Raw genomic sequence first — 26003 nt, forward strand, 5'->3', positions numbered from 1 at the left:
TAGTACAAGTCGGTTTTCAAGGATGTTGATCATCTCCTGCAGGACACTACATTAAATCAACGCATTGCTGGTATCTGCTTTTAGAATCTGAAAAGCAAGAAGCAACACGTACTTAGGGGCCTTGGAAGGATGTTGCTATGCCAGCAGGTAGAAGATAAATTCCATGAAAATATGGGGCCCTCAGTAAAAAATCTTGGTCCTTTAATCGGTTGAGATTGTCGATGTACTTCTGCAAAATAAATGACAAACTGCTTTTCTTTTTTTGAGTCTCACTACTAAGAGAGAAGAGTGCTTGGTGAGAATTACACTGCTCTAACCCATTTTACCGAATGCCGCGAGAGGCTGCCAGCTCTGGCTTCAACTCCACCAAAGGAGAGGCTACGCTCGTTCAAGCGGTGGCACAAGCAGCTCTGCAACATGGCTTTAATGGCCCAGTCGATCCAATGGTAACTCAAGTGCCCATGTATTTTCAGGATGATGGATAAAACCAGTCCCAAGTCCCAACAGAAAAAAAAAGCCCATAGGAGTCCCTTAGAATTTCGAGGCAAAATCATGCTGTGTTTGGCAAACCCGTGCTGTCCTTCTGAGGAACAGTTCTGATCTTGCTACTGAGCCCTGGATTAAAAGTCAACAATGGTATACTAGGTAACCAAGTGACCTGCCCTGCCCACTATCCCTTAGGTGTGATGTAACCTCGTTGGTATATCTCTTACTGTATTCGTTCTATATAAGTCGACCTGTCCCTAATCCCAATTCCTATAGCACTTGTTCAATGGGATAATAAACTAGCAACGGAGGAATAAAAGGCATAGATAGGCTCACCAACACGGACTTCCCTTCTCAGACTCACATGCTTCCTAGCAGAGCCATATACCACTTTGCAGCAACAGCAGCCAAAAGTAAATATGTGCTACGGCGCCATTCCTGGCAATATCAGCCAGCCACCCAATGGCAAGATGATTATACTCCTTCCACCTTGATGGAGGCAGAATTTTATATTCACTGAAATGGTTAGCACCACAGACCACCCCCAGATTCTACCCGCTTCCCAGTCCATATATAATCACAATCATGGTATTCCACACACCCGTGCTTTTGAGCAAGTGACTCATTTTACAGAGAAAAAAAATTAACAGATCTTCAAGGACAATGGGATCCATTAACCTGCTGTACTCCGTTATCTAGAACCTGCTGCGCTTCCTGAATGTTTAATGGTCTGTTGAAGACTCAGTGATGGTGTCGCCTGGGAGAAAGCATCTTGGAAAGCTGTCCTGCAGGACCTGTATGCTCTCAAAGGACAACCACTCCAGGGTGTTCTTTCACCCACAGCCAGAAGGAAAATTTAGATTTGGGAACTAAGGAGTGAAATTGAAGAGAAATGTTTCACATTTATACCAAATTACCCATTGGCAAATCTTCCATCTCTGGTAGTGACTTAGAGACAATATTCAAGTAAGAAACGTAACCATGTCTTCACCTGAGTTGAGGCTGAGATTGCATCTGCCCATTTGGTGTCAGGAGAGTATAATGTCATCAACTGAGGGGATTACTAATGGGACCTAAGGCTATGCCAACTCATATCAGCATGAAAGGAAGAACTAAGTAAAACTAGGAGAGTAGCTGGAGAGAACTAGCTAATAGTGGCATCTTTAATCATGAAAGTTAGTTTCATACAGCATATGAGCAGGAGCAACGTGGATCCTGGTTTGAAAATCTGGGTTACTCCAAACAGCCTAGGTGCTGGATGAAAACACAAGGAATATGGAATAAATACTCAAGGAGAAAAGTACTAATACAAACTGTACCCTTGTTTCCAGCTGTAGAGCAGCAATTAAAGACAAAAAAGAGAAAGAGATGTCCAGATAGATAACAAATAGGACAGTGATAAGGAAAAAGTGACAACCATTCCCAGTTTCTCGCACATCAAATCTATCAGGTTTCATTTCATTATCTAGCCTGGGATACTGTGAATTTATGGGGCAGTCATATTCAATTTTAAGTGGCGCATGTCCAACTTTAAAGAAAACTCTTGAAACATGAAAATTAAGGAACAGATTCTTTACATAACCATCAACAGTTTCTTGAAGAAAAAATTAGCTGATACATGGAGGTATGATTAAATCAAAATGCACACCTGCAAGATCACAATGAACAAATTGGTTTTTTTTATATTATTCACAATTTGGAACTATTCACACCATTACTTCTAGAGAGGTGACTTCAGAGAACATGTTAATTTTTTTTTCATAAAATCAAGAACACTCTTTCCTATACATCCAAAAAATGGTGCATTGCTATTTCCTCAAAACCAAGAGTCCCCTTTCTGAATCTTCATAGCTTCACCACTGAGGACCCATTTTGTTCCACAGGGGTCTGACGCCATCTAGTGGGTGACTTTAAAAGTGCTTCATAGTAAATATATTTTGTATTATATAAAAATATATATATTTTGTCATAAAACAGCAGGCAGCAGTTGGTATCAAAGGCTGTGCAATGTGACAGTCTGTCAGAGTTCACCACCAGGGAGCGGGAGGACACTGACCAGTGAGAGTGGCAGGCTGTCGGGGCACACAGCACGCCTTCAAAGAACCGTCTCCAAAGGACTGAGAATAGAATCCAGCTATCTTCTTTTAGCACAAAACATCACTGTGGCTCAACTCAAAGTAACTCAAGAGATGTAAGAAGCAATCAAAAAAAAAACAAACAAACAAAACACAATGACTGGTAAAATCCTTGGACAAGTGACTTTAAGAGTCTGACTCAGTCTCACCCACATCACTTGAGGACGAAGAAGCTTAATGCCAACCAGGAAGCAGCCTGATTTGGAAACCTGACCTCTCTTCCTGGCTGCTAACCTTGGCCAATTTACCTAATCTCTCCAAGCTGTAATTGCCGCAGGAGTCAAAAGGAGAAAAAATCACTTCCTTCTCAGATATCATGAACTTCAAGTGAAAACAATGTACGTAAGCCCCTTGTACTCGATATAGAAGGAACTCAATAAATGAGAGCTAACAGTATATACTGGTTTATGTTAGTCTCCTAATGTCAGAAATGAACCACAAGAATATTCTAACTAATGTGAGCCATGTTTTAGGGGAGAAGTAAAACTTAATTTCTGCTGTAAGAATTTTAGAGATAATAATAAATAGCAATTGACACAAGACAGTTTTATCCCATATTTAGGAGGGAAGAGTCAAGCTACCTGACAAGTATCTAGCAGTTATATACAAGTGATATGACTGAAACTAAACTAGGGAAAAACAAGTAAATATTAAAATAAACAAACTCTGTTTTAGACTTAACTCTTTTCTCACCTATCAAACTGTCTACCCATCTAAACAGTGGTTTGGAGTACTGCAGGAGAGAGCTATATGAACGCAGGTAAATTGACCACAATTAGAAAATCAAGAGGTTGGGTTCCTTAAAAGGCATAAGGTACATGGGATAATGTATCACAAGAAAATGCTGTATCGGCTTGTCGGAAATAAGTATAAACAGAAAAAGGTTCTAAGAAAAAAATCAAGTAAACTTGGTCTATTTCATATGTCAAGAAAAGCCAAGAAAAGTGTATTATAATTCTAAAAAGCACATCATAAGTGGAGAAACTCCCTGGAGGATCTGAACAAAAGCTACTAAAATAATTACGGGCTTCTTTCCAACAGGCTATCTCATGCTCTGTCTCATGACCTGAACAGGGAGCTGATCTTCTTTGCGGGTGAAAGAACTGACACATTGTGGAGAGAAGAAGGGGTGGCGAGAAGGACGAAGGAGCTTCCGAAGGCTCAGTCCTGAGTGGACAGGCGCCTGCAGGGGCCGGCTGCCCCAAGCACCTGGAGGCGTCGCCTGCTCCCAGGAGGCGATCTCTAGCTTTGAAACATTTCATTTTAAAGTGCTCATTGATTTTTTTCTTCCCAGATACTTCACAGGTAGCAAGGAATAGAGGTTAACAAAGTGGAAATTTAGGGCATTTTAAACTTTTTGCAGGTTAATAAGGAGTTAAACCTGAAGGCACGGTTATTAAAAACAAAGTCCAAAAACAAGTCTTTTGACAACTACAGGTAAACAATACGTCAGATTTCTAAGAAGGTCAGAAGAAAACGGCAAGCCCTCTCTTAGCAAAGATATTCCGTCCTGACATTTCGTTACATGGACCTGCTCAGTTCACCTGCTCTGAGAGTCCAGTCAGCATAACAGAGGCCCAGGGGAGGCTGTGGCCCCCCGAGAGGGAGACTTGTGTTGGCTGCGAAAGGGGCGCGGACTTGGTGAAGCCGGCGCCAAGCCTGCCTCTGAAAGGCAACTCTTCTCCAGGATTCTCTTGCTGCCTCTTAAGTCATACGTTTAAAAAAGACAATGCTTTGTTACAAGGTTCTCGGAAACAAAGTTGTATTGTCATTGGTGTCTCTATTCTATGGTTCTTCAAGGAAAAAAAAAAATCTGTGTGAATTTCGGAGTTATAGAACAGACCTTTGCTCTAAACAAAATTAGGTTTTCACAACTGTGAGAATAGTATGAAATGGCAGAACTGCATTTTGTCCCCTCTCTAAGGTTGTCTCGTATGAGCCGCTTGAAGATGTGTGAGTTTTCAATAGTTTTGTTTTAAAAGCTGGACGGCTTCGGATGGTAAAGCATTTATTTTATCATGTTTTCTGCAAACAGTTCTCGGTTTGCTTATGTTGAGTCCTGCCTTGTTTATTTTTATTTACAGCAGAATGTAGTAAATCTGTTTTCTAGTTTTAAAATTGAAAACGATGTTTAAAAAAAAACAAAAGGATTTCAGAAAGGGAGTGGGGGCAGGGTGAAGGAAGCCTCACTCCTCCGGTTCTCCAGCACCCGCCCCCCGCCCCCCGCCCCCCGGCCCACCTCTCGGCTGGGCGGTTTTCCTGTTGACCAGCGGGCGGATGGCCAGGTTACCTTCCTTCAGCTCCCAAGGCAGCCGAGTGCTGGCACACCACGAAGTTCCTCTCCAGTTTGCAATGCAGTGATTCCCAAACCGTCACCTCAGTCCTAACTCTGATCCAGTTCCATCTGCCAAGATGTGACTGCTCAGATGTTGCTGAAACACTGAAAATGGATTTCTGCTTCTTATAGGACCATGGTCGAAGCTTGTTTTGAATCTCCCCTCTTCTTCCCTCCTCAAGCCACACAGAACAAAGCAGGAGGAAAAAGAGAAAACCCACCAAAGTTCCATTTTCAGAGACATTAAGACAACAAAAAAATTCTCAAAAATACGTACATGTGGCCAAAAATAATAGAAAACAGCAGGTCCTGAGTAGGACGCATATGCATGGGGTAGGGAATAAAGGGAGTCTGCAGAGCAGAATAGTGGAGGCAGCGCTCCAAAATGTCACCAAGTATCCACTTCCCGAAGATGATGGGCGTGCCCGGAGCGGGACCGGGAGCCAGGCCGAGAAGGAACTGGGTACTCGGTCCTCTGCTGGGGGAGGTGGGAAAGGGGCTTGAACCTCACTCTGGGGCCCGATCTCTCCAAGTACCACCTTTCTCTAAGATGAGGCAGGCTTCTTTGAAAGAGGTGGCAGTGTATCTTGGGGACATCAGGACTGGAGGGGGAAGCCCTCCTAGCCAGGCTGGGATCTGAGAGGCAGAGGGAAAGCAAGCCTGCCCCAGGGCAGGACAGAGAGAAAGGAGCCCTTCAGCAGAGACCTGGGCACTTCCCCTCCTTCACAGCACTCCCCGGCCAGGGAACTCAAATTCATTCTACTGAACAACAACAACAACAACAACAACAACAACAACAACAACAAAAGAACAGGTATAATAACCATACGCAAGCAATATATTTACACTAATGGAACAGAATAACAAGCTCCCTACAAAGAAAATGCAGTATGAAAAAAAAAAATGTTGCCACAAAGCCAATAAGGTAAAAATTATAAGCCAAAACAGAACCACATTTTTTTCTTAATTCGATGAGGCAATTGCAATTTTAATGGAAGATCACAAAACAACTCATAGACGAGAAGGTCAGATAACAGGTACCGGCAAAGGGGAAACTCTTGGAACTCAGGAAACAAAGAGGAAGGCCAATTCAGGAATGAAGTCTAAGGGACAGGGAGCACAAGGGAGGTCAGACACAGAAAGCCTGGGCCCACGATCACTGCCCACGATTAGGCCACCCCTCCCCGCCCCGCCCCCATTCTGATGGTTTTAGCTCCTGGCTCAATGTCACTCTCAACTTGTTTCGATTCTTGACTTCAGTACACACGTCAATGACCCTTCCACTACCCTGGCCTCAGTTCTTGGCATGTTTCTCCCCAAATGATCTTGTCCTCTACTTTACTTTAGTCACACACTCCAAGATCATAACAGATGCCTTCTCATTACCAATAGCTGTCATTCTTCCATGTTAGTTGCATGCTTACCACTTAGAAATCACCACCTCTTGTGTGTCTAGCTCATACCCACCGGTACCGTGACTCCAGAACGCCTCTGACCCACCAGGCCCTCCCCTCCTGCGGTCGTACCACTTGCCATTTCCCTCACACAACCTCCTCCCTCCCCCATGTCTTCACTTGCCTCCTGGCCCAGCTTCCACTGCACAGCCATCGCATCCCTCTCCTGCGTGTTCTCTCAATCCCTCTCTCTATTCATCTTCACCGCCTGACAAGTCCAAAACTCTGGCTGAGCCCAGCACTGCACCTCCTGTTACATGAATATGCCATATGTCACTGAATCACACCTCTGTTAATGGACGTTTTATCCTAACATGATATGTTTAAAAGTTGAAGAGCTTACTATTTATGCTGCCTCCACAAACAAATCCTTCTGAGTTCTGCATAGAGAAAACAAAGTGATGCTGACTAAACGATACGATTCTCACGTCTGTTTCGACAAAATTTATGTAAATGCTCAAACCCTTGCTCTACACAGCGTAGCCGTCAGCCCTCACGATGGTCCGCAGGGCCCACTCACCCACACGCCAGCTCCCCCGCTCTGTGCTTTGTGCACAGCAGACTCCCAACCCTCTTCTAACACCCCGGGCATATTTCCGCGCAGGGCCCTTGCATCGGCTCTTGACTCATCTAGCACATTCCTTCCCCAGATACTGGAGGACGCACTCCCTTACTTCCTTTAGATATTTGTTCAACTACCATCTCATCATTCAGGCCCATCCTGGCTCCGCGTGTACCTCCTTTACAAGTGTACTCCCCTCTCCAGGGTGCCCAATCCCCACTGGTATGTTTTCACCATTGTTGCTTTTCATGACACTTAATGTCTTTTCCCAATATACTACATACTTTATTTTATGTCTGTCTTCTCTCACTAAAGATTAAAAGGCAGATACTTTGTTTATTTTATTCACTGATCATAGCATCCAGATAGTGCCTAGGACATCACAGGTACTTAATAAATCCTCGTAGAATGAATGCAAAAGTAAGGCCTTAGTAAAATATAAAACATGATCCAAATGCAAACTGCTTTGTGGGGCGGAATGTCCTGGATGCAAACATCGGCCTCCCAACTTAACAGCTGTATGGACTGTAACAAGTAGCCACTCCAAACCTAAATTTTCTCACCTGACACAGTTGGCAGGAAGAGCAAATAACAATGCACAAAAAAATAGATATGAAATACTAACTATAAGGCACAGAGTAATAGTCAATAAAAGATACTTACATACCTTCCAGAAAGAGGTTTTTGAATAAAGTGGGTTGTATACATTGGCAATACTACCCCAATGCAACCACTGGATGCACCTGGGCCATTCTGCCCAGCTCTCCTCCCACACTCCCCGCAGGCCTCTGGGGATTAACAAGTAAGCAGGCCCCACTGAATTTTTAGCTAAAGGCTTCCACACTCCCAGTGGGAATCCTCTTGGACTTTAAATGAGATGAAAGCTGAACTACCCCAGAGAAGTGGATGGCCACACTAAATATAGGTAACATGCTACTGCAATGATGGTTTCTTCAAATAATGATCGTGGTAATGACACTGTATCAAGGAGGAAGACTGGAAAAAATAACTATACTGAGACTAACAGAACACTATTTTGTATGAACTTCTGGGTTCTTCCAAGTCAATGAAGAGGCAAACCAGTTTATAACTGCTTTAAGAAAAAAAGCCAGTCTGGAGTAAGTATCAAGGGCAATTACTCCTTAATGAAAAATACTGCTCAGACATGGGTGACAAACAACAAAAAATCATCAAAGAGATAAAGCATTGCGGCAGGCTCTTCCACCTGGCAACGCTTCTGCTATTGGAATTAGTAATCTGAGCTGCCCTCCAGGTGGAGTGGTCCCAGTACTTTCAAAATGCTGCGTGTGTCAATGCGTCACAGTGTGATCTCTTTACCCTTCTCATTCCTCTTGGTCTCTTTCAATTGTTCCCATTCAACAACTGTTTCCTTTTAAGAACGGAATTCACAACAAGAGAATGGTGCCTTTCCTCTAAGACTTCTTTATATACCTGTTTCTCCTTCACTAAGGCAATTTCACACTGCAGTCACATATCCCACTATGAGATGAGAGCTTCCCATCTTACTACACCGTCTGCCTTCCTTCCAGTGCCCCATGTTGGAATCACAACATTCTCCTTCCTAAAATTTTCTGCTCCAGGCTCTGTCAACCAACAATGCCTAGTAGTTTCTGCACAGAAAGCCCTTGAGGAATATAATTAAGCATAAAAAACATGATTCCCTGCCACAGAAGACATTATAGACCAGATAACAACAACAACAAAAATGTTGGCACTTAGAAGAAATAAAGACTATAAGGTGAAATACCAAAAAAAAACCCCAAACAAACCAACAACAACAAAAGCCCACAGTCCAGCATCTTATTATGAAATGAGAGAAGATTGCTGCCTCAAGACCAAAGGAAAGAAAAATAAACATTTGTCCAATGGCTACTACCCCACTTCTTAAAAATTGATAAATGTAATGTAAATACACCAAGTAAGGTAATCAAGGGCATTCATTCCCATTTTATTGAGGGCCGCAGCAAGCCAGACGCTGTTCCTATTGTACAGGCAGAGCTACGAAAACACATTATTTTCTCTTAGGGGCTGACAATTTAGTAGGGAATGCAAAAAGAAAAATCAGGAAGTAATTGTAGTAGTTTAATTTACTAACAAAAAGCATAATAAAAATAAAAGAGGTTCATGAGAAAAAAGAGTAATTGGAAGAAATGCGATGATAGGCCAGGGAAGACATCTCCAAGAAAGTGGCCTTTGGGCTGAGAACTGACCACCAAGAAGGAGCCAGTCATGTGGAGGTCTGGGAAGATGTCTATAGCAGCGGGCTAGCGAGCGCAGAGGCCCTGCAGTAAGAATGAGAGCGGGGTCCCAGGGGTGGGAAGGAGGCCCTTTGGCTGTAAGGCTGCAGCTCCCAGGGCAGAGCGGTAAGAGGCGCCAGCGGGGGCAGGAGTCCAGTCTTGGGGGGTGTCGTGGGGGGTGGCTGCGATTTACCGTTGATTGTAAGTGCCACAGGAAGTCGCAGAGTTTTAAGCTGTGGGATGACATGATCTGATGTATTATTTTAAAAGCTCACCTTGGGCACTGTGTGGCTACTATTCGCCAGTGTGGAAAACGGACTGTAGATAGGCAGGGGCGCAAGCAGGGAAAACAGTTTGGAGGCTGCAGTTATGCAAAGAAGAAACCGCAGCCCCTTGGACACGAGCGGTAATAGCAAAGGTAGAGAGAAATGGACAAATGTGACAAGTAGAACCAATAGGATTTGTACTTTTGAACATGGGAAGTGAAAACACAGAGTCCTAGTGTTTGGGGTTGGAACCAACATAAGAAAATTCATGTTCAGGGCACAAGCATGCAGACGACTCACATATAGAAGCCGTGGGTGATAACACATCTTGAAGCACCCAACCATATCTTAAAAGTTTTAATTTCTAAATCAAAAAGGGTTTGCTCACATTTAGTCATAAACAGCACTCATGTTTGGTTGTACAGAAGTCACTGAAGAGAAGAAAAAGTGTTGCTCTCTGTTAAAATTCTCTTGGGTAAAAACATTCATGTCCACACATATATTTAATGTCAACGCCTTAAGCATGAAGAAAATCACAATGAAATCAAAGCTATTGAAGTTTTTCTTCTCTAAGGGGAGAAAAACCAATAAATATTTTCAGATGAGTGATGTTAGAAGCTGATCAATCTATCTGTACCTATCTGTCTACCCACCCACCTACCTACCAAATAGCATTTTAGGGAGGAGGTGGAGAGGAGGAGGGAGAAAAGGGAGAAAGAATAGTTTTCAACTCCTCCTCCTCTACAAATTTTCTTTCAATGCTCACCAACAGGGGGGAAAAAAATATTCCCAATCCCTGGGTAAATACACACAGTTCCAGTAAATTCATTAACTGCTCAGGACTGGAAGTGTTTTTTCAAGAAAAGCTTGCTCTAGCACCAAAAAAAAAAGAGAAGTTGTTATTAGCTTCCCTTTTGTGCAATCATCTGTTTAAGATGGAAAAACAAATGTTTCCTTCATCAGACTCAATTAGAAGAGTTGTATTCATTCTCGTGAGTAAAAAAAGGGCTCACATTTGTATATAGACTTTGTATTTCATCTCAAAATCCTAAGAACCTTATAGGGACAAGAGCCAAGCACTGGTCGTTATTAATAAATAAGGAAAGTATGCACACAGAATGAGAAGCTAACTACAACACAAAGAAACTAATAAATTTTTTTTAACTCTAAACAAGTCTGTGTTGAACTAACGGCTTTAATCTACAGAAGGTAAAGCATAAAAAAATAAAACAAAGACTCAACATAAACATTTTTTCAGTTGCCTTCTCTTAATCTTTATAACATAGGCTCAAATTCAAGCATTTTGTATCTCTCTAGAAAGTTCTGCCTTCCCAAATCTTCTGGAAAACACACACACACACACACACACACACACACACACACACATCTGATATATCCTGCATATTTTAGAAGAGAAATTTTGAACTCATAAATTTAGATGAATATATTTATGTTACCAATGGATCAACTTTGTTCATTTTCCAAAAGCTAACTGTTAGCCACTCTGTATCTTCCTCTTTCAGATTACTGTTTAAAGACTTGGTGGGAAGATTTACTATGTGTAAGTATGGGAAAATTTTATCTCCAGGACTATGTTCCATGGTCAGCAGTTATCATTTCTATTTGTTAATTTCCTCCAATCCATTACTTAGCGAATTCTGACATGATTCACACCAGGATCCCTTGTGACAGCAACTGTCCCACCTTTTAATACTTAAAAATTATTCTTAGTGGAACCTTAGCTGGTCTTGTGAATGACTTTATAGTATAGAATTTTCACAAGTATGAATTATGGGTCCAGAAATGGCAATTGGTCTCTTAATAACAAAGAGAATAATTCTGAACGCGTTAGAAGAGTTTTCATGATTCTTTAAAACGCTGGTTAAAATTATAACCTGTTAAAGTTGGGAGACTATAATCCAGCCCACATAAAATATATATAAGAAAACCATGTCCTAGAAAGTGAAATGGCTCACTCAAGGTCACCCTGTCATTTGGATCTGACTTCAGGAAATGTGCATGCATACGCATCTAGCTAATATAATTAGAAACTATTCCTATTGTCTAGTTGCTTTTCCTGACTAGGTGATATTCTAAAAAGTCTGATTCTAAAGCTGGACTGTGGGCTTTGTTGTTGTTGTTGTTGTTGTTGTTGGTTGGTTTGGGGTTTTTTTTGGTACTTCACTTTATAGTCTTTATATATTTCTTCTAAGTGCACTCTAAAGGGAAATGCAACCCCTTCAATCACGATGAGATACAACTATGGCTAAAATGTAAAAGACTGTAAATGCCTAATGCGGCAAGGATTTGGGCCAATACAAACTCTTGATACACTGGCTAGTGGGACTATAACCTGGTACAACTACTTTAGGTAACTGTTTAGCTGTATCTACTATAGCTGAACATAATATATCCTATGACCCAGCAACTCAATTCCTAGGTACATACATGAAACAAAAGAACATACAACAATGTTCAGCACTGCTCACAATAGCAAAAAAAACAAAAAACCAGGAACATGACAAATGCCCATTCACAAGAGAAAGGACTGATTGAGGTATGTTTGAATGTGGAATACTATAATGAAAATGAAAGACCTACACTACAAGCAACCAATGGATGAATTCCAAAAACATAAGGGAGAATGAATTCCAACACTAAACATTGTTTGGTTCTATTAAATAAAATTTAAAAACTTTAAAATTAATCAGTGATGTTAGAAAACACTGGTTATCTCTGGAGAGGGTATCAGCATGAGAAGAGCTTCAGGGGCTAGTACTACTCTGTTTATTGAGCTATACTCTAATAACTGCTGTACTTCTGTCTTGCGCACGCACACGTGCTCCCTCTCTCTCTCTCTGAAATACATCTATTTTTTAAAGTTAAAAAAAACAATGATTAGGTGTAGATTTCCACATATTTATTGTTTCTTTCAAAACCATGAGCTCTTTCTGTGTGGTCTGTGCATCCTGAGTACATTTTTCTAGACTGTGCATGTTTACGTAAAGTAAGAGGCCCCAGTGAAAATGTCCTCCTCTGGTTTTACCTTATACAACAGGCTCAGTCACTTCAACCCACTAAGGCTTGCTTACTCTTGTACTATCTACATCACAGATAGGAGTCTGTCCCAAATGACAGACAATACAGGGTATATCTCATTTCCATATATTGCTAATAAAAATGTTACTTTTAAACATCTCGTGCCAAAGCATAAGAACTAAATTTAACCATTTCTTTGATTCGTGATGATTTCCTAGACCTGGGATAACAAACAGTTTAGTTTACACGCCAACTCCAGTCTATGGGGAATCGCAGCCTGGAGCAGGGGGTTGGGAAAGGCTGGATGCCACGTGAGGGCCAGCGACAGACAACACTGTCGATGCCCTGGGCCAAGGATGGAGCAATGCGGGCACAGACGCCCTGCAGACTCTGTGACGGAGTCAAAGAACATGTTCACAGGATGAAAATATATTCTTAATCATTTTGATTGCTCCACAGAGAAATCCTTAATAAAGTGCTTAAAAAGTTATATTATTTTAATATAATCTATTTTATCTAATATATTTTATACTTAAATATTCATACTTAAGTACTTTGATATAAATATTACTGCAATATGGCTTAAATATTTCACTAGTAAAGCAACTGATAAAACTACGCATTATTTTAACAAAAAGTTTAAGAAAAAAGGTTTAAATACATTTTGTTTCATCTACCCTATTCTTTGCAAAACAAAAATGCCAGCATATACTAGGAAAAAAAACCCCAAACTCTCATCTTACTAAATGCTATCTTTAGGTTCCTCCAAGAGTAAAAAATCTTTCTGATTGCTATTTTTTGGTATAAACTAAACCATACAGTTCAAACCATAGTATTTTGCAAGTTTCATTGATCTATATCAAAACTAATTTAAAAATAAATTTTCCCCACTGTAGTGCTCAGTAAAACTTTAACTTCAGTTGAACACATTCACACAGTCTAACTACAAGTGTATTTCATTATTTACAGCATCTTCTCTTCAGGCTTCTTTTGCAAAACTAGATAATTTGTGCAGACACAAATTCACAAGATGCAAATGTAGTGTGAAGAGAGCACCTAAATGTGGTGCAAAGTACCATTTTGTTCAATCACATCCAGTATTATTAGCATTACCAGATGGGGGAAAAAAAAGTGAACTGAAATTTCACACTTCTGCCTTTCACTTCCATGTGATTTCTTCACAGCCCTTCTCAGTGACACACAGTGGATGGCAGGTTAAATTTTTAATAACCAATTCTCTCTCTAAATCTAAATTTCCCTTCATTTAGACCCTGAATCTCAGAATTAGAAGAAATGCACAGTGTTGACTGGTTTCACTAAATTGAAGACCCCAAATTGCAAATGAATACTCAACTTGCCATTAACTCTTCCCTGCTTCTGAGGTATGTCAATTCTCTCAATTGTGAAAACGACAAGTAATCACTTTCTCTTCTTTCCATAGGCTCCCACCAGGCTTTGCTGCATATTTTGTTTAAAAACAGCTCGTGCAGACAGAAACTCCCCATTTTCAACCAGCGCATTTACCACCTAAACCACACAACTCTACAGTGGACAAAAGGCAAACAAGACACTACAGAGCCATTCCCCTTTCCCTCTGGCCTTCAAAGAGATTTCTTTTACAATTATACTCTCCCTAGAATCTCCCTTTTGCAGTGGGAAAATGCAACCCTTTCTTTGGCCCTCTTTCTACTTCCATGGTAGAATCTGCCAGTTACCAACTAAATATTGGGTTTTTTCCTTCTCTCTCAAATGGAGCAATTCCCAATTTTAGTGAGCACATTGCAATCCAGCCTTTTTAGCAGCGAGGTATAGCCATGTGACTCTATCTAAATTCTGGTCAATAATATAAACAGAGGTGAACAGGATTCCAGGAAGTCTTGGTCCTTTCTCCATCTACACTTGGAACATGGATAGGAGACCGCTCCTTCTAGTCACCAGTTTGCAAGATCCAATTCTTTGCTTTTATCTTAGTCTCTCAGCAGCATTAGACACAGGTGATGCCTCACTCAGTCCTGAAACACTCTTTTTATTTTAATTTCTGGAAATCCAGGATATCCTATTTCTACCGCCATCTCTCTGGTCACTCCTCTGATTCTTTATGTTGCTTTCTCCCTGCCTTCCCGATCTCTGCATTTTTTTAATGCTCCAGCCCTCTACTCCTAATTCTACTCAGCACTGCAATTATTTTAGACCTATGGTTTTAAAGGCCACTTAAACTCTGATGGCCCACTGATCTCTTAAGTAATATATCTAAAATAAATGTTTGACATTTTCACTTATGTGTTTAAAAGGCATCTCAAAATTTACCTGACCAAAACAAAACTCTTCCCACTTCTCTGAGCTGCAGTACTTTCCATCTCAGTACACGCTCCCCTGCCGTCCACTTGGTTGCTCAGTGCAAAACCCATGAGTCACCTGGGTCCCTCTCTCTCACTCCCTCTGCATTCATCTGCAAGGCCATCCTTCCTCTCTCTCCCCATGGCTGCCACCCTGGTGCAAGCCAACATCTCTCTCATCAGACCTCCGTCATGGCCAATGTATCCCCCTTCTACTTCCCCAAAGTCTATTTTCTAAGAGAAGCCGAAGCAATCTCTTCAAAGTGCAGATCTGATTGTATTTCTTTCCTGCCTCTTAGAATGAAATCTAAACTCCCTAGACAGCCTCCAAGGCTCTAGGTGACCTAATCAACCTCTTCTCTGATTTCGTTTTGCTCACTCTGGCCTCGTGGGCTGTTGTTTCAGACACACTGGAGTTTTCTTTTCTGCATTTTCTGATCATGCCAAGCTCTGAACTGCTTCTTCTTCTTTTTTTTTTTTTTAAATACCACCTATGGCTTTCATTTAAATGCTCTTTCCCACTATCGTCTCACTCCCAGCCCCTTCTCGTCCTCATTCAGGGCACCATCCAAACTAAGTCAGCTTCCCCTAGTCCCTTGCTCTCACATCACTCTCATGTTATTTTCTTCATAGGAAATTAAACTATGCATTAATTGTTTTTCTTTGTTACCATCTGTTTCTCCTCAAGCTGTAAACTACAGGAGAACAGGGCCTTGTGGGTCTTGATCACTGCTAGATTCCCAAGGTCTGGGACAATGATTAGCAAGCAGTAGGCGCTCCATAAATTATGTGCTGCATGAATAAAGACAGCCTCTCCAAATTAAAAGTCACTTAGTCTGAACCAGAATTTCAGAATTTAAAATTCTTAATAACAAACCCGGAAAACATCTGACCACCGGGGGCTGGTCACTTAATAATGGGGATCACACTCCTGAGGCAGGCGACTCCACCCCTGAACAACTTCAATTATTGAAAAGCCGTTATTCCTTCTCAAGCTGAAGTCTGACCACTGCAGCTTCTGTTCATTTGCGGAGGCCTTAATGATCACACAGAATATGTTTCTTATGATTTACACAAATACCCAAAGGTGGCGACTGTACCTTCTCACGGCTGAACACTCCACATATTAACAGGTCTTCACAAAGCACAGTAGGGGCTCTTATCCCCACTCCAAGGCTGCCTTGCATCGCCCTGTAGTTGCGTACTCAGCTATCACATAAGCCAGGCACATGCAGCTCTGGTCCAGTTTATCACTTCTCATCTGGCTGGATCAACTGACCTCTTTCTCAGGGAGCATGACCTGATTTAAGTTAACTTGTAATCCCTTCCAGGTCAAGCTCACACAAAATCTCCACCTGATGGACCTTTCATATAACCAAGTGCTTACTGCTTCTGTAACCTCAGTACACTATAGTTATTCCTCTTTTTTTCTCAGAAGTCCTGGCACCATTTAGCCTGAGGATGCCTGACCTGCTCCATTCTTTAGAGGAAGGCCTCTTGGCCTCCTTTCTTACACAAAGATCCTGATTTTCCACACCAGTAAATTAAAATGATAAGCTCTCTTCATTTTCACACAGGTAGCCTGAGACAGACCAGCATGACTTCTAACCAACAACAAGGAGACAAAGAAAGGAGAGGCCCTTTTGACTATCACCAGAACAGACATGAAGCCAAACAAGGTGGAGACCATGCTGGTACCCTGGGACAAACTAGAGCAGTTCTGGATGTACCATTCCTACAGTCCTAGCTGGGGACAACATGACACCTCTGCACTATTCACTTCCTTGCTCTTCTAAGAATAGCCAAAGAAAGCAAGAATTAATCCAAATCAGAATAAGCATTATTCTATACAGTGCATAGTGGCATTTTTTTAGAACTATCTGTAATTTAATTTTACTCCCTTGTTCCCAAAACACACTGACATCTCATTTAAATCATTCATGTAGAGTAATAATTGTTGGAAGTTAATGACTTGGATAAAGTCATTCAAAAACAGTTTGACCATCAAAAACAGTGCTTATTTCCACAATGTGTTAGCATTCTGGTAAAAAGAGTGGCCCTTAATGAACGAGGCTGAAGAATGAAACTATACTAACACTTGGGAAGAGTGCTGCCCAGTTTTCCCAGAGGCCAAATATTGACCATAAGATGACTAGAGTCATCCAGGTATGTGCTTAGCTGAGATTTAGAACAAAGAACAAAACAAAACAAAAATCTATAGGTTCAAATCTGATACAGTGAAATTTATTTTTTTATTTTTTTAGTCTTTTGTATACTCTGAGGAGCAATCATTTCTAATAAAATGCCACACTGGATTCCTCCACTAGTATTCTGTCTTTGACAGGTATAGCAAAGGAATCTGTGAGGAGTCCAGATTGTTATCTTCTATATTTGCCTCAACAGACAAAAATGTCCCCTCCTTAGTTCTTCTTGCTCCTGAATAACATACCACGTACTTACCCTTTACACCATTAACCTAAACCGCATACAGTCAGGTTTTTAAATAAATATACATTCCTTAAAAATGTGATAGGGCTGCCCAGTTCCAGACCTGGGAGGCTTAGTCAAGGAGTCCTGTTAATCTCATCTAGAACTGGAGAGTTCCAAAGCAAAAGTAGGCATCTCTGCCTTTTAAGATCTTTATTTCATTAATGTAATTACATGTATGATGTGCCTGAAGCACTAAAGAAAAATGTAGTTAAGTGTTATCTCTTCTAGATATAATTATTTCTTATATTCATTCTAAATAATTCCAGCTTTTTAGGATCTATTCTTAAAGGAATGTTCCTCCCTCTCTCAATCACTAGTAGTTGTCCTTTTAGAAACTCCAGCAAGTTAAGAATTGAAAACAAACAGTCAAGTCAATTTAAAACTCAACTCACAGCACTGCGTGATCTTCTGGATGTTGGAAGAGATGCGCTGGGCCAGCTGAGTGGGGTCACCAACAGCTCCTGGAGTGTAAGACATGGTTGCTTTGCTTAGTCAATAATTTCATCAGATGCTGGTGGGCCGTGCAGTTTTCTAAGGAGTCACCTAAGGAACATAAAAGAACAGTCACATAATTGTATTTTTAAAGTTATTGGCTTATAGTTTCTAAACTGTCAATATGGGAGGTTACAAGTACAAACCCGATTAACCTAACAGGGTTGAAATTTATCAAACACACACATCAAATAAGAGAATTCCTATGTCTACAAAAAAACCCCTGAATTTTAAAGGACAGAGTCAAGTTAAACATGTCTCAACAAAATAAGGTTCAAGTTGTGCATTCCCTTTGAACCTCTGTGATTTCTTTAAGGAAGAGTTATTAAGTCCCTTTTCTGCGTATAATTTTAATTGTTTATACATTTTCTCTTATAACTAAATTCTGAGCAACTAAAGGCAGGGCCCTCATGCTATTTACCTTTCTGTCTCCAACATTTAAAACAATTCCTGGCACAGGACAGTTATTTAAATATTTATTAAATGGAATACAGACTACAGGCAATTCCCAGGAATTTCATTACTATATCTAACTAATCACATGTAGGGACAGCCCATGAACTTAATGTATCTCTAATTTCAGAGATCAAGAAGGAGGAAGGTCAAATTTGAAAGAGCAAAGCCAACAAGTAAGGAAAAAAGGAATAACTTGTAACATACTCATCGCGCATATACTTTCCTGACGGAGCAAGAACAACTCCTCTTCCCAAAGCCAGCGTTAGGACAGAAAGCTAAGCCGGGATGCTGCTACAGTAAGGAAGTAAGATGAAACTCTTTTCTTCCTCTATCCACACATCATTTGGAGTTTGAAAAGAAAGAATGAAAAGGGGTGTCCTATGTACAGGACTGTGCACAACAAAGAATTTCAACTACTCCCACACCATCTTTTCAATGAGTATGCACTGAACACTGCAAAGTTGCAAGCGGTCAATTTGTAAGCCAACTCTCCACTGCGAGTCTGCGACAGGCCCAGCATTAAAATAAGCACTTGGGGGATGCAAGCCAATGAAACAGCAAACATAAAGTAGCTGCTCAAGTCACGTTTTTAGGAGAAAGGATAAAGTTAACAATGTATCAAACAACAAAAGCAACACAAATCAGTAAAAGATCAAGAGTGGATGATAGGGACTATGAAAAGGAAATATCACTGTTGCCCTTATCTAAAAAGAATTCATAAAACAGAAATATAAGACTTGGATACCTGGGTATGACTGGTATAGAAAACAACAAAGGCAAAGCAATAAAGCCTGGAGTGGACAGACCCAGACCATGTGGACAAGGCAAATACACTGTGTCATTACCAAAGAAAGAAGAGGTTCCTGATCAGCTCCAAGTCAGATGACTCGTGGCTGGGACAAGCGGGAGACAACGCCAGAAGAATGAGAGGGATGACCTAGCATTCACTGCACATCTGTGAAATGGAAAGCATTCCACACAGATTATCTAGTTCAATTTTCAAAAGCTCCCCTTTAAAGTAAGTAGTAGCAAAGAGACTTTGTTTAACGATGAGCAAAGTATGCCTTATAAAGATTAAGTAGCTGGAACGGTAATCCGACCTATCCACCAGCTATAGGTGGGTTTCAATCCTAGGGGTCTGGTTCCAAAGCCACCCGTGCTTGATACCACACAGAATAAATGTCACAGAAGACGGAGGGCCCTACTGGGTTCAGTTTGAATGTGCTGTGATACCAAACCACTGGAGACTTCTGGTAGTAGAGAGGAAGCCGCAAGCAAATGTGTCCCTTTGTTTTAAAGGTAAGTATTGGCAAGTAGTACAACAGCTGAACTGCTGAGGTGTGTAGAACAGTACTGGTTTCATGCCTGAAACCCTTGCGTGTGCCTGGCCACCCTGGAATTTCTGGGAGCTTTTAGATGCTCTCCATTCCTTTCCATTAATCCACAGGTCCAATGTATCTATTCTGGGCTCTCTGGACCTCACCAGCTCCTAGAGATAGACCTAAAACCAATTTCATGAAAGGGTAAATTAAAACCTCAACTCAGACAGCAGAACCACTGAAGCAGAGTGTCAGGCATAAACTTCCTTCCAGGTGGCCTGCAGTGACCTGAAATGCTGGGGCTCAGACAGAACAAGACTAGATCTGGGGATTTAATGAGACTAAGCAGCCTACAAACCACCAACTAGATCTTGAAATTCTGCATATACTTTTTTTTTTTCAATATGAACTTTTATTGTGATATAATTCACATATCATGTTGTTCATTCATTTAAAGTGTCCAATCCAATAGTGTTGTAAAATATTCACTAGGATACTAGCGAAGTGCTGGAAACAGCTTATGTGCCCAATCAGTAAATGAGTAGATCAAAAAACTGTGGTACATTTACACAATGGAATACTATGCAACAGAAAGAAAGAAGGAGCTCCTACTCTTTGTGACAGCGTGGAAGGAACTGGAGAATACTATGCTAAGTGAAATAATCTAGGAGGTGAAAGACAAATACCACATGATCTCACCTGAAAGTGGAACTTAATCTACAAAACAAACAGGTGAGCAAAATGGAACCAGAGACATGGAAATAATGAACAAACGGACAATGACTGGGGGCAGGGGTGGACGGTAATAGGGGAAAGCAGGGGAAGGGTCAAGTCAAGGGACACGGATAGAGTACTCACGGGCAGGGACAACAGGTGGGGGTGGGGATTCACTGTGGGGGGAGGGCATGGGCAGGGCAGGGCAGGGGACGACCACAGCGGAAAATGGGGACAACTGTAATTGAACGATAAAAAAAAATCACAAAGTTCTGCAACCATCAACACATCACATTTAGAACATTTCATTACCCTAAAAAAAAAGCCCATATCCATAAAGTGACTCCCCCTCGCTTCCAGCCTCCCCAGATGTAGGCAACCACTAGGCCACTTTATGTCTTCACAGGTTGCAATCGTAACACAACATGTGTTCTTCTATGGCTGACTTCTTTCTCTCTGCATGTTTTCACGGTCCATCCATACTGATGTATGAATCAATACTTCATTCCTTTTATAGCCAAATAATATTCTACTACATGGACAGAGAGAATTTTCTCCTGGCTCAATGACACTTTTTTTTTTTTCCTTTCCCTCTGTCAACTAGAACTCTAGAAAAACTGGCTGACAGCCAGCACAAACACATTGAATAAGGAAATGTTCCTTTTTCTTATTTATGTACTCTCTTCTACTCTCTTAGGTGGAGCTCCTCCATCCATATACACAAAAACATCTACTACATATAAGTGAGGCTCACATAGATGGCTCCCAGCCATACTCTTAACTCTAATTAGTGTCTACATGCCTTTGAAGTTACAGGCACTTGCCAATTTCCTTTTCAGCTACCAGTGGAACTGACCACCAGAAATCTCTACCTTGGCCAAGACAGTAAGCCTTTTGGGCACGGACAAAACAATAGAAATAGTTTCACTTTCTTAATTGTGAGCACTAGCATAAAGCATTGGTTTCCTCTCCACCTCATATCCCAAAATGTAAAAAAATATTTGTCAAAATAGAACATTTGACAGAAAAGAAAATTTTTTTCCACTTCATGTCTGATTTTAAAGTAACAATCTAAAAAGCAAGAAGGGGAGGCAGCTTGAAATATTTTATATATTTTCAAAGGTCTTTATATAAACCAATTAATGAGGGGCAGGTAGTCTATTTTTGTAGACTGCTCTATTCTCAGTACCTGGCTATACAGTAAGTGCTTAATAAATATTTATAGAATTAGTGAATAAATGTACCTGTTTCCTAAGAACTCACAACCAGTTTGAGGATAAATGTCACCATTTTTAAGACACTGAATTCCAGTGACCTCTGTCAGATCCTGAATGTCCCAGGCTTACTGCTGCCTTGAGGCCTGTGTTGGTGCCATGTCCTGTCTCTAGAACTGTTCCTCCCGTGATCTCCATGTGACTGGCCCTTTTTCCCCCAGCAATGTCTTATCACATGACAGAGAAGCCTTCAAACAGAGACCACTTGGATCTGAAGTGAGAAGTTACCACCCCTGCCACAATCCATTGATCTAACTTACTGCATCATTGTGCTAATCACCATTTAAAACGATCTAGTTAATATATTGTTTAATACCTATCCCTACCTCTGTAATATAAATATGAGAGATTAGTCACATTCTTTAGCTCAGCTCTTCCATCTGTTAAACTACTATTCGGTCTTAGTTCACAATACCGAGGATTATTTTTCACACTTTCATACACTAAACTTCCAAATGAAATGGGATCATGGCAAACTTTACTCAGATTTACTGCAGATGTTTTATATATTTTTCAACCACCAGCAAGCACTTAGCTAAAGTTTGGTATCCTAACCAAAAACTTTTGGTTTGACTTTGTTATTGGGAGAGGCACAACTAAAACATCTACAGAAAAATGATGTAGATCTTAATCAGTTAATATAGTATCATATTAACTTCTACAGAAACTTCAAAACTAAAGCATAACCCTTAACTAGTCACCAGTTTGGACAAACTTCTCAAAGTAGCCTGTAAAGCAGAGGCTTGTCCAACAACACAAGACAGTTTAATACCGTTATCAGTTTGTGCCCCACTGAGGACCAGGCCACCCCCGAAAAAACCTTCACCTCCAACATTACTAAACGGAACAGCATTTCATAATCATTTCCTGTTCTTCCAGATTCTGTACAAGTCTCAAGTTATATATAGTTAAAGTCAGAATATCTTGATGGGAATTAAACAAAATTAATTTATGTCTACAAGAGCCAGGCAAATGCAAGAAACTTGAGAGAAAAATATAACAACCTAGAAAACAAGAGAGGTGTGGCATCTTGAAATATTTTATGCATTTTTAAAGGTCTTTATATAAACCAGTTAACGACGCGTACTGAAATGAAGGAATGTTAGCCTTATTCAAGCCAAACAGAAAATCAACCACAATGAACCTCTGAATAAACGTATACAGTTCCGTTACTATAGCCATATATTTTCATTTCTTCGATATCCGAGGTAGAACTTTAACATCTGCTTTCCAAATCAGTGGGTTAAAAAGAGGAAGAGGTCAACTCGTGGCCCAAAGCAGGCAGAAGCTGGATTCTCGAGCTGGCCCGCGCTGGCTCCGAGGCCGGTCCCGCAGGTGAGCCTGAGCGAGCGCGGCCCCGGCGGGCGCGGGAGGCGGCGAGGCTGCAGGCGCCGGACAGGTTCGACTAGCCAGGCCTCCTGACCACGCCAATCACCCGCGCCGGGCCGGGGGCTGGGGGCCAGGGGCAGGGGGCTGGCGGGGGTCGAGGGGTCGGGGGGGGGGCTGGGGGCCGGGCCCGGGGGCCTGGGGCCGGGGGCCGTGGGGAGCGGCGAGCGCTCCCGGAGCTGGGAAAAGCTCGCGACAAAGCGCAGGATGGCCGCTTGACAACGCATATAAACCAAGAGGCGCGGAAGCCCCAGGGACATCGCGCCTCCGGGACCCGGCTCTGGGCCCTCCGCCCCTCGCTCGTCTTACCCCAACCTCCTCGGCTTTCTCCTCCTCCTCCGGCCGCAGGCTCTCACAGGCTCCGAAGCCCCCTACAATAATCAGCTGATGGGTGTTGGCGATGGGCTGCGCATCGCGCATGCCCGCATTACAGCCCAGGAAGGAGGCGGGGATTGCTTCCCTCCCATTGGACCGCGGGCCTGAGTGACAGCGGTCGTCCCCCGCCTCCTCTGTTTCCAAGCTAAGGAATGTGGGGGTATCAGCAAAATTGCAAGGAACGTATTCTTGGAGGCCTGGCAAACAGATGGTGAACGCCTTAGATTGCAGGGGGAGAGAAGAAAATGGAGGGCAGCTGTCTTCTTTATTTGGTGATGCCGCCTAGATTCAGGTCTTCAGCCCGTCTCGTCAGCTCATACCTGTCGTTTCCTAACACTTCACTCTGCAGTAGACCAGTTTCACTGTTCCAATAAAAAATGAGAAGGCAAATCAACAATCCTAGCAGGAACAATTAAGGAATAAGTAGAGTCACCTCCGCGTGCTCATTTAGTAGACAAGACTTCATAAGGGACAAGTCATTCTAAGCATTCTTGAAGAGCAGCGCATATTTTGCACAGGGTTGGAAAAAAGCAGAGACTCTTCAAATGATAAATATTCAAACAAACATAATGTAATTATTAGATAAAAAAAAGCATCACTTTCTTCAAGTGAAAGAAACCACTTACCAAATTAATTAGAAGATAAATTGGCTTGGCCTTTGCTTATATAAAGGCAACGCTATTTTCTGAAAGGATCCTCAGGACATCAAAAGACCAGATGCAATTAGGTGGAGGCGGGGGGAGGGGGGGGGGACCTGAATATTTTGAACAGGTACCACCTAAGCAAATTCTAGGGCGTTTGGTACTATACATACGTATATTTAAGTACTTAAATAAGATCAGCCAGGGGTAAGAAACATGAGGATCTCCTTGTTTATCTTTCATTTTCTACTTTTAACAAAGAAATGGGAGCAAGAAATACCTTGTATTTTTCATCTTTATTGAAGAAAACTGCAGTGCAGGTGTGATAATAGGCAGCATTTCTACTCTGTCCCTGTAAAGAGGGAGGAATAAAGAGCAGAGCATGCTGGCAAAGCAGAAACACAAATCCCATCTAAAGGTACAGCATGATTCAGCTGAGCCAATTGCTTGCTTTTTGGGATTTTGGCCCAATATAGGCAAATTACCTGCTTTGTCAAGATGTAATGGAAAATCATATTTTTATGTAAAGTTTCTTCTTTTGGTCAATATTCTTAAATTTTTATTAAACTTTCTGTGATTAGATAAAATGCGTTTCAACCTCTGTAATAGATAGTAGTATCAACCATAGAGCATTAAAACTAGAGAGGCCCTTACAGAACACCAGGCTCTACTTCCTCATTTCACAGATTAAAGAAACTGAAACCCAAAGAAATTTCATCAAAATCACCCAAATGATTATGAGCAGCACAAGTTCAGATGACCTAATTTAAAATCTTGAGTTCTTTCTATCATATCATTCATTTAGCAAGTATTCATTGAAAACCTGTCTTATGTCAGGTGCTGTACTGGACATGGCAGGTAATTAAGATGACTAGAGTATGGTGTTTTCCCTCAAGGAGCTCAAGGAGTGAGATCCTTCGTAGGACCCTGTAAGAAGTGCTATGGTAAAGACTTGTACACAGCACCGTGGGATCCCAGAGATACGGCTGCCTTGCTGTGGAGTCAGGAATCATTTCAAAAGGGAAGTATTAACAGAATCTTGAGAGGTGTGTAAGAGTTCACCAGGAAGACAAAATGAGAAAAGCAGGAGGAAGAGCACATAAAAATTTATAAAACCACAGGCGAGTGCAAACTCTTGGGGATCATTATATAATTTTATGTAAACAAAGCATAGTGGGTGGGTTAGAGGGCCATGAGACTGGAAAAGCAAGTACAGTTTATATAATGGAAAGCCTCCACACCATCATCATATTGAGTATCAAATAGGACTTAAACTATTAAAAGATCCCAGGCTCATAATTCCATGTAATGAAGAAAACTCTGGAGAAGTGGGGGAAATTCAAGGGAAATAACATTGAGGCTGAGGGTGAAAGAGGGAAAGAGGCAGAGGCAGAGGCAGAGGCAGAGGGAGAGAGGGATTGAGATTATGACCATTTAGGAGGCTGTTGCAATTTAAAAAACTCCCCAATATCATAGATATTGAATGACTACACTCAGGCATGGGAGTAGAAGAGGTGAGGACTGCTTTGAGAGATATGTAGGAAGACTTGGAAATCACTTAGATATGGAGATTACTCCTACTCTTAGGACATGCAAAATTGGGCTGAACATTATGTCACTGAGACCTAAGTTTGTTAATAAAAGTAATTGCAGTTTGAGGATGAAAGTGGTAAAATAAGGGAACAAAGTGACAGTAAGTTAAGTGTTGAACATGTTGTATTTCAATATTCTGGGGAAGTGATATCCAGTTTGAGATGTTCAATGTCCTACAGGTACTTGCAAGTGCGAGGTGTTCAGGATAGAGCTGTGGTTGGATCTGTGGAAAGAGATAAGCTCACTAACTCTTAAGGATGGAATGTTATGAACTTTCTATGTTTAAGGAGGGCAGAGAAAGAAAAGCCCTGAAAAGAAGTAATCAGAGAAATATGGAGCAAACTAGGAAAAGGTAAGCTAGAGAATGAAGGAAAACATTTCAAAAAAAGGTA

The 26003-nt window shown here is 41.4% G+C and overlaps 1 protein-coding gene across 3 annotated transcripts in view; it reads right to left on the reverse strand.

Annotated features, from left to right (window-relative positions):
* STX7 (syntaxin 7) overlaps positions 1-23423 on the reverse strand; it is a 40973-nt gene extending 17550 nt beyond the window's left edge. For all 3 annotated transcript variants that reach the window (XM_054569978.1, XM_054569980.1, XM_054569979.1), the window contains exons 1-2: positions 23312-23423; positions 17754-17904 (exon numbers count right to left, since the gene is read on the reverse strand). In XM_054569978.1, the coding sequence (XP_054425953.1) occupies positions 17754-17838 (85 nt within the window). In that variant the 5' untranslated portion in view covers positions 17839-17904; positions 23312-23423. The remainder of the gene's footprint in view (positions 1-17753; positions 17905-23311) is intronic.
* Positions 23424-26003: the final 2580 nt, after the last annotated feature.

This window comes from Pteronotus mesoamericanus, unplaced genomic scaffold (genome assembly GCF_021234165.1).
Source record: "Pteronotus mesoamericanus isolate MK-2021 breed Mesoamerican mustached bat unplaced genomic scaffold, CSHL_Meso_final contig_20, whole genome shotgun sequence".
NCBI lineage: Eukaryota > Metazoa > Chordata > Mammalia > Chiroptera > Mormoopidae > Pteronotus > Pteronotus mesoamericanus.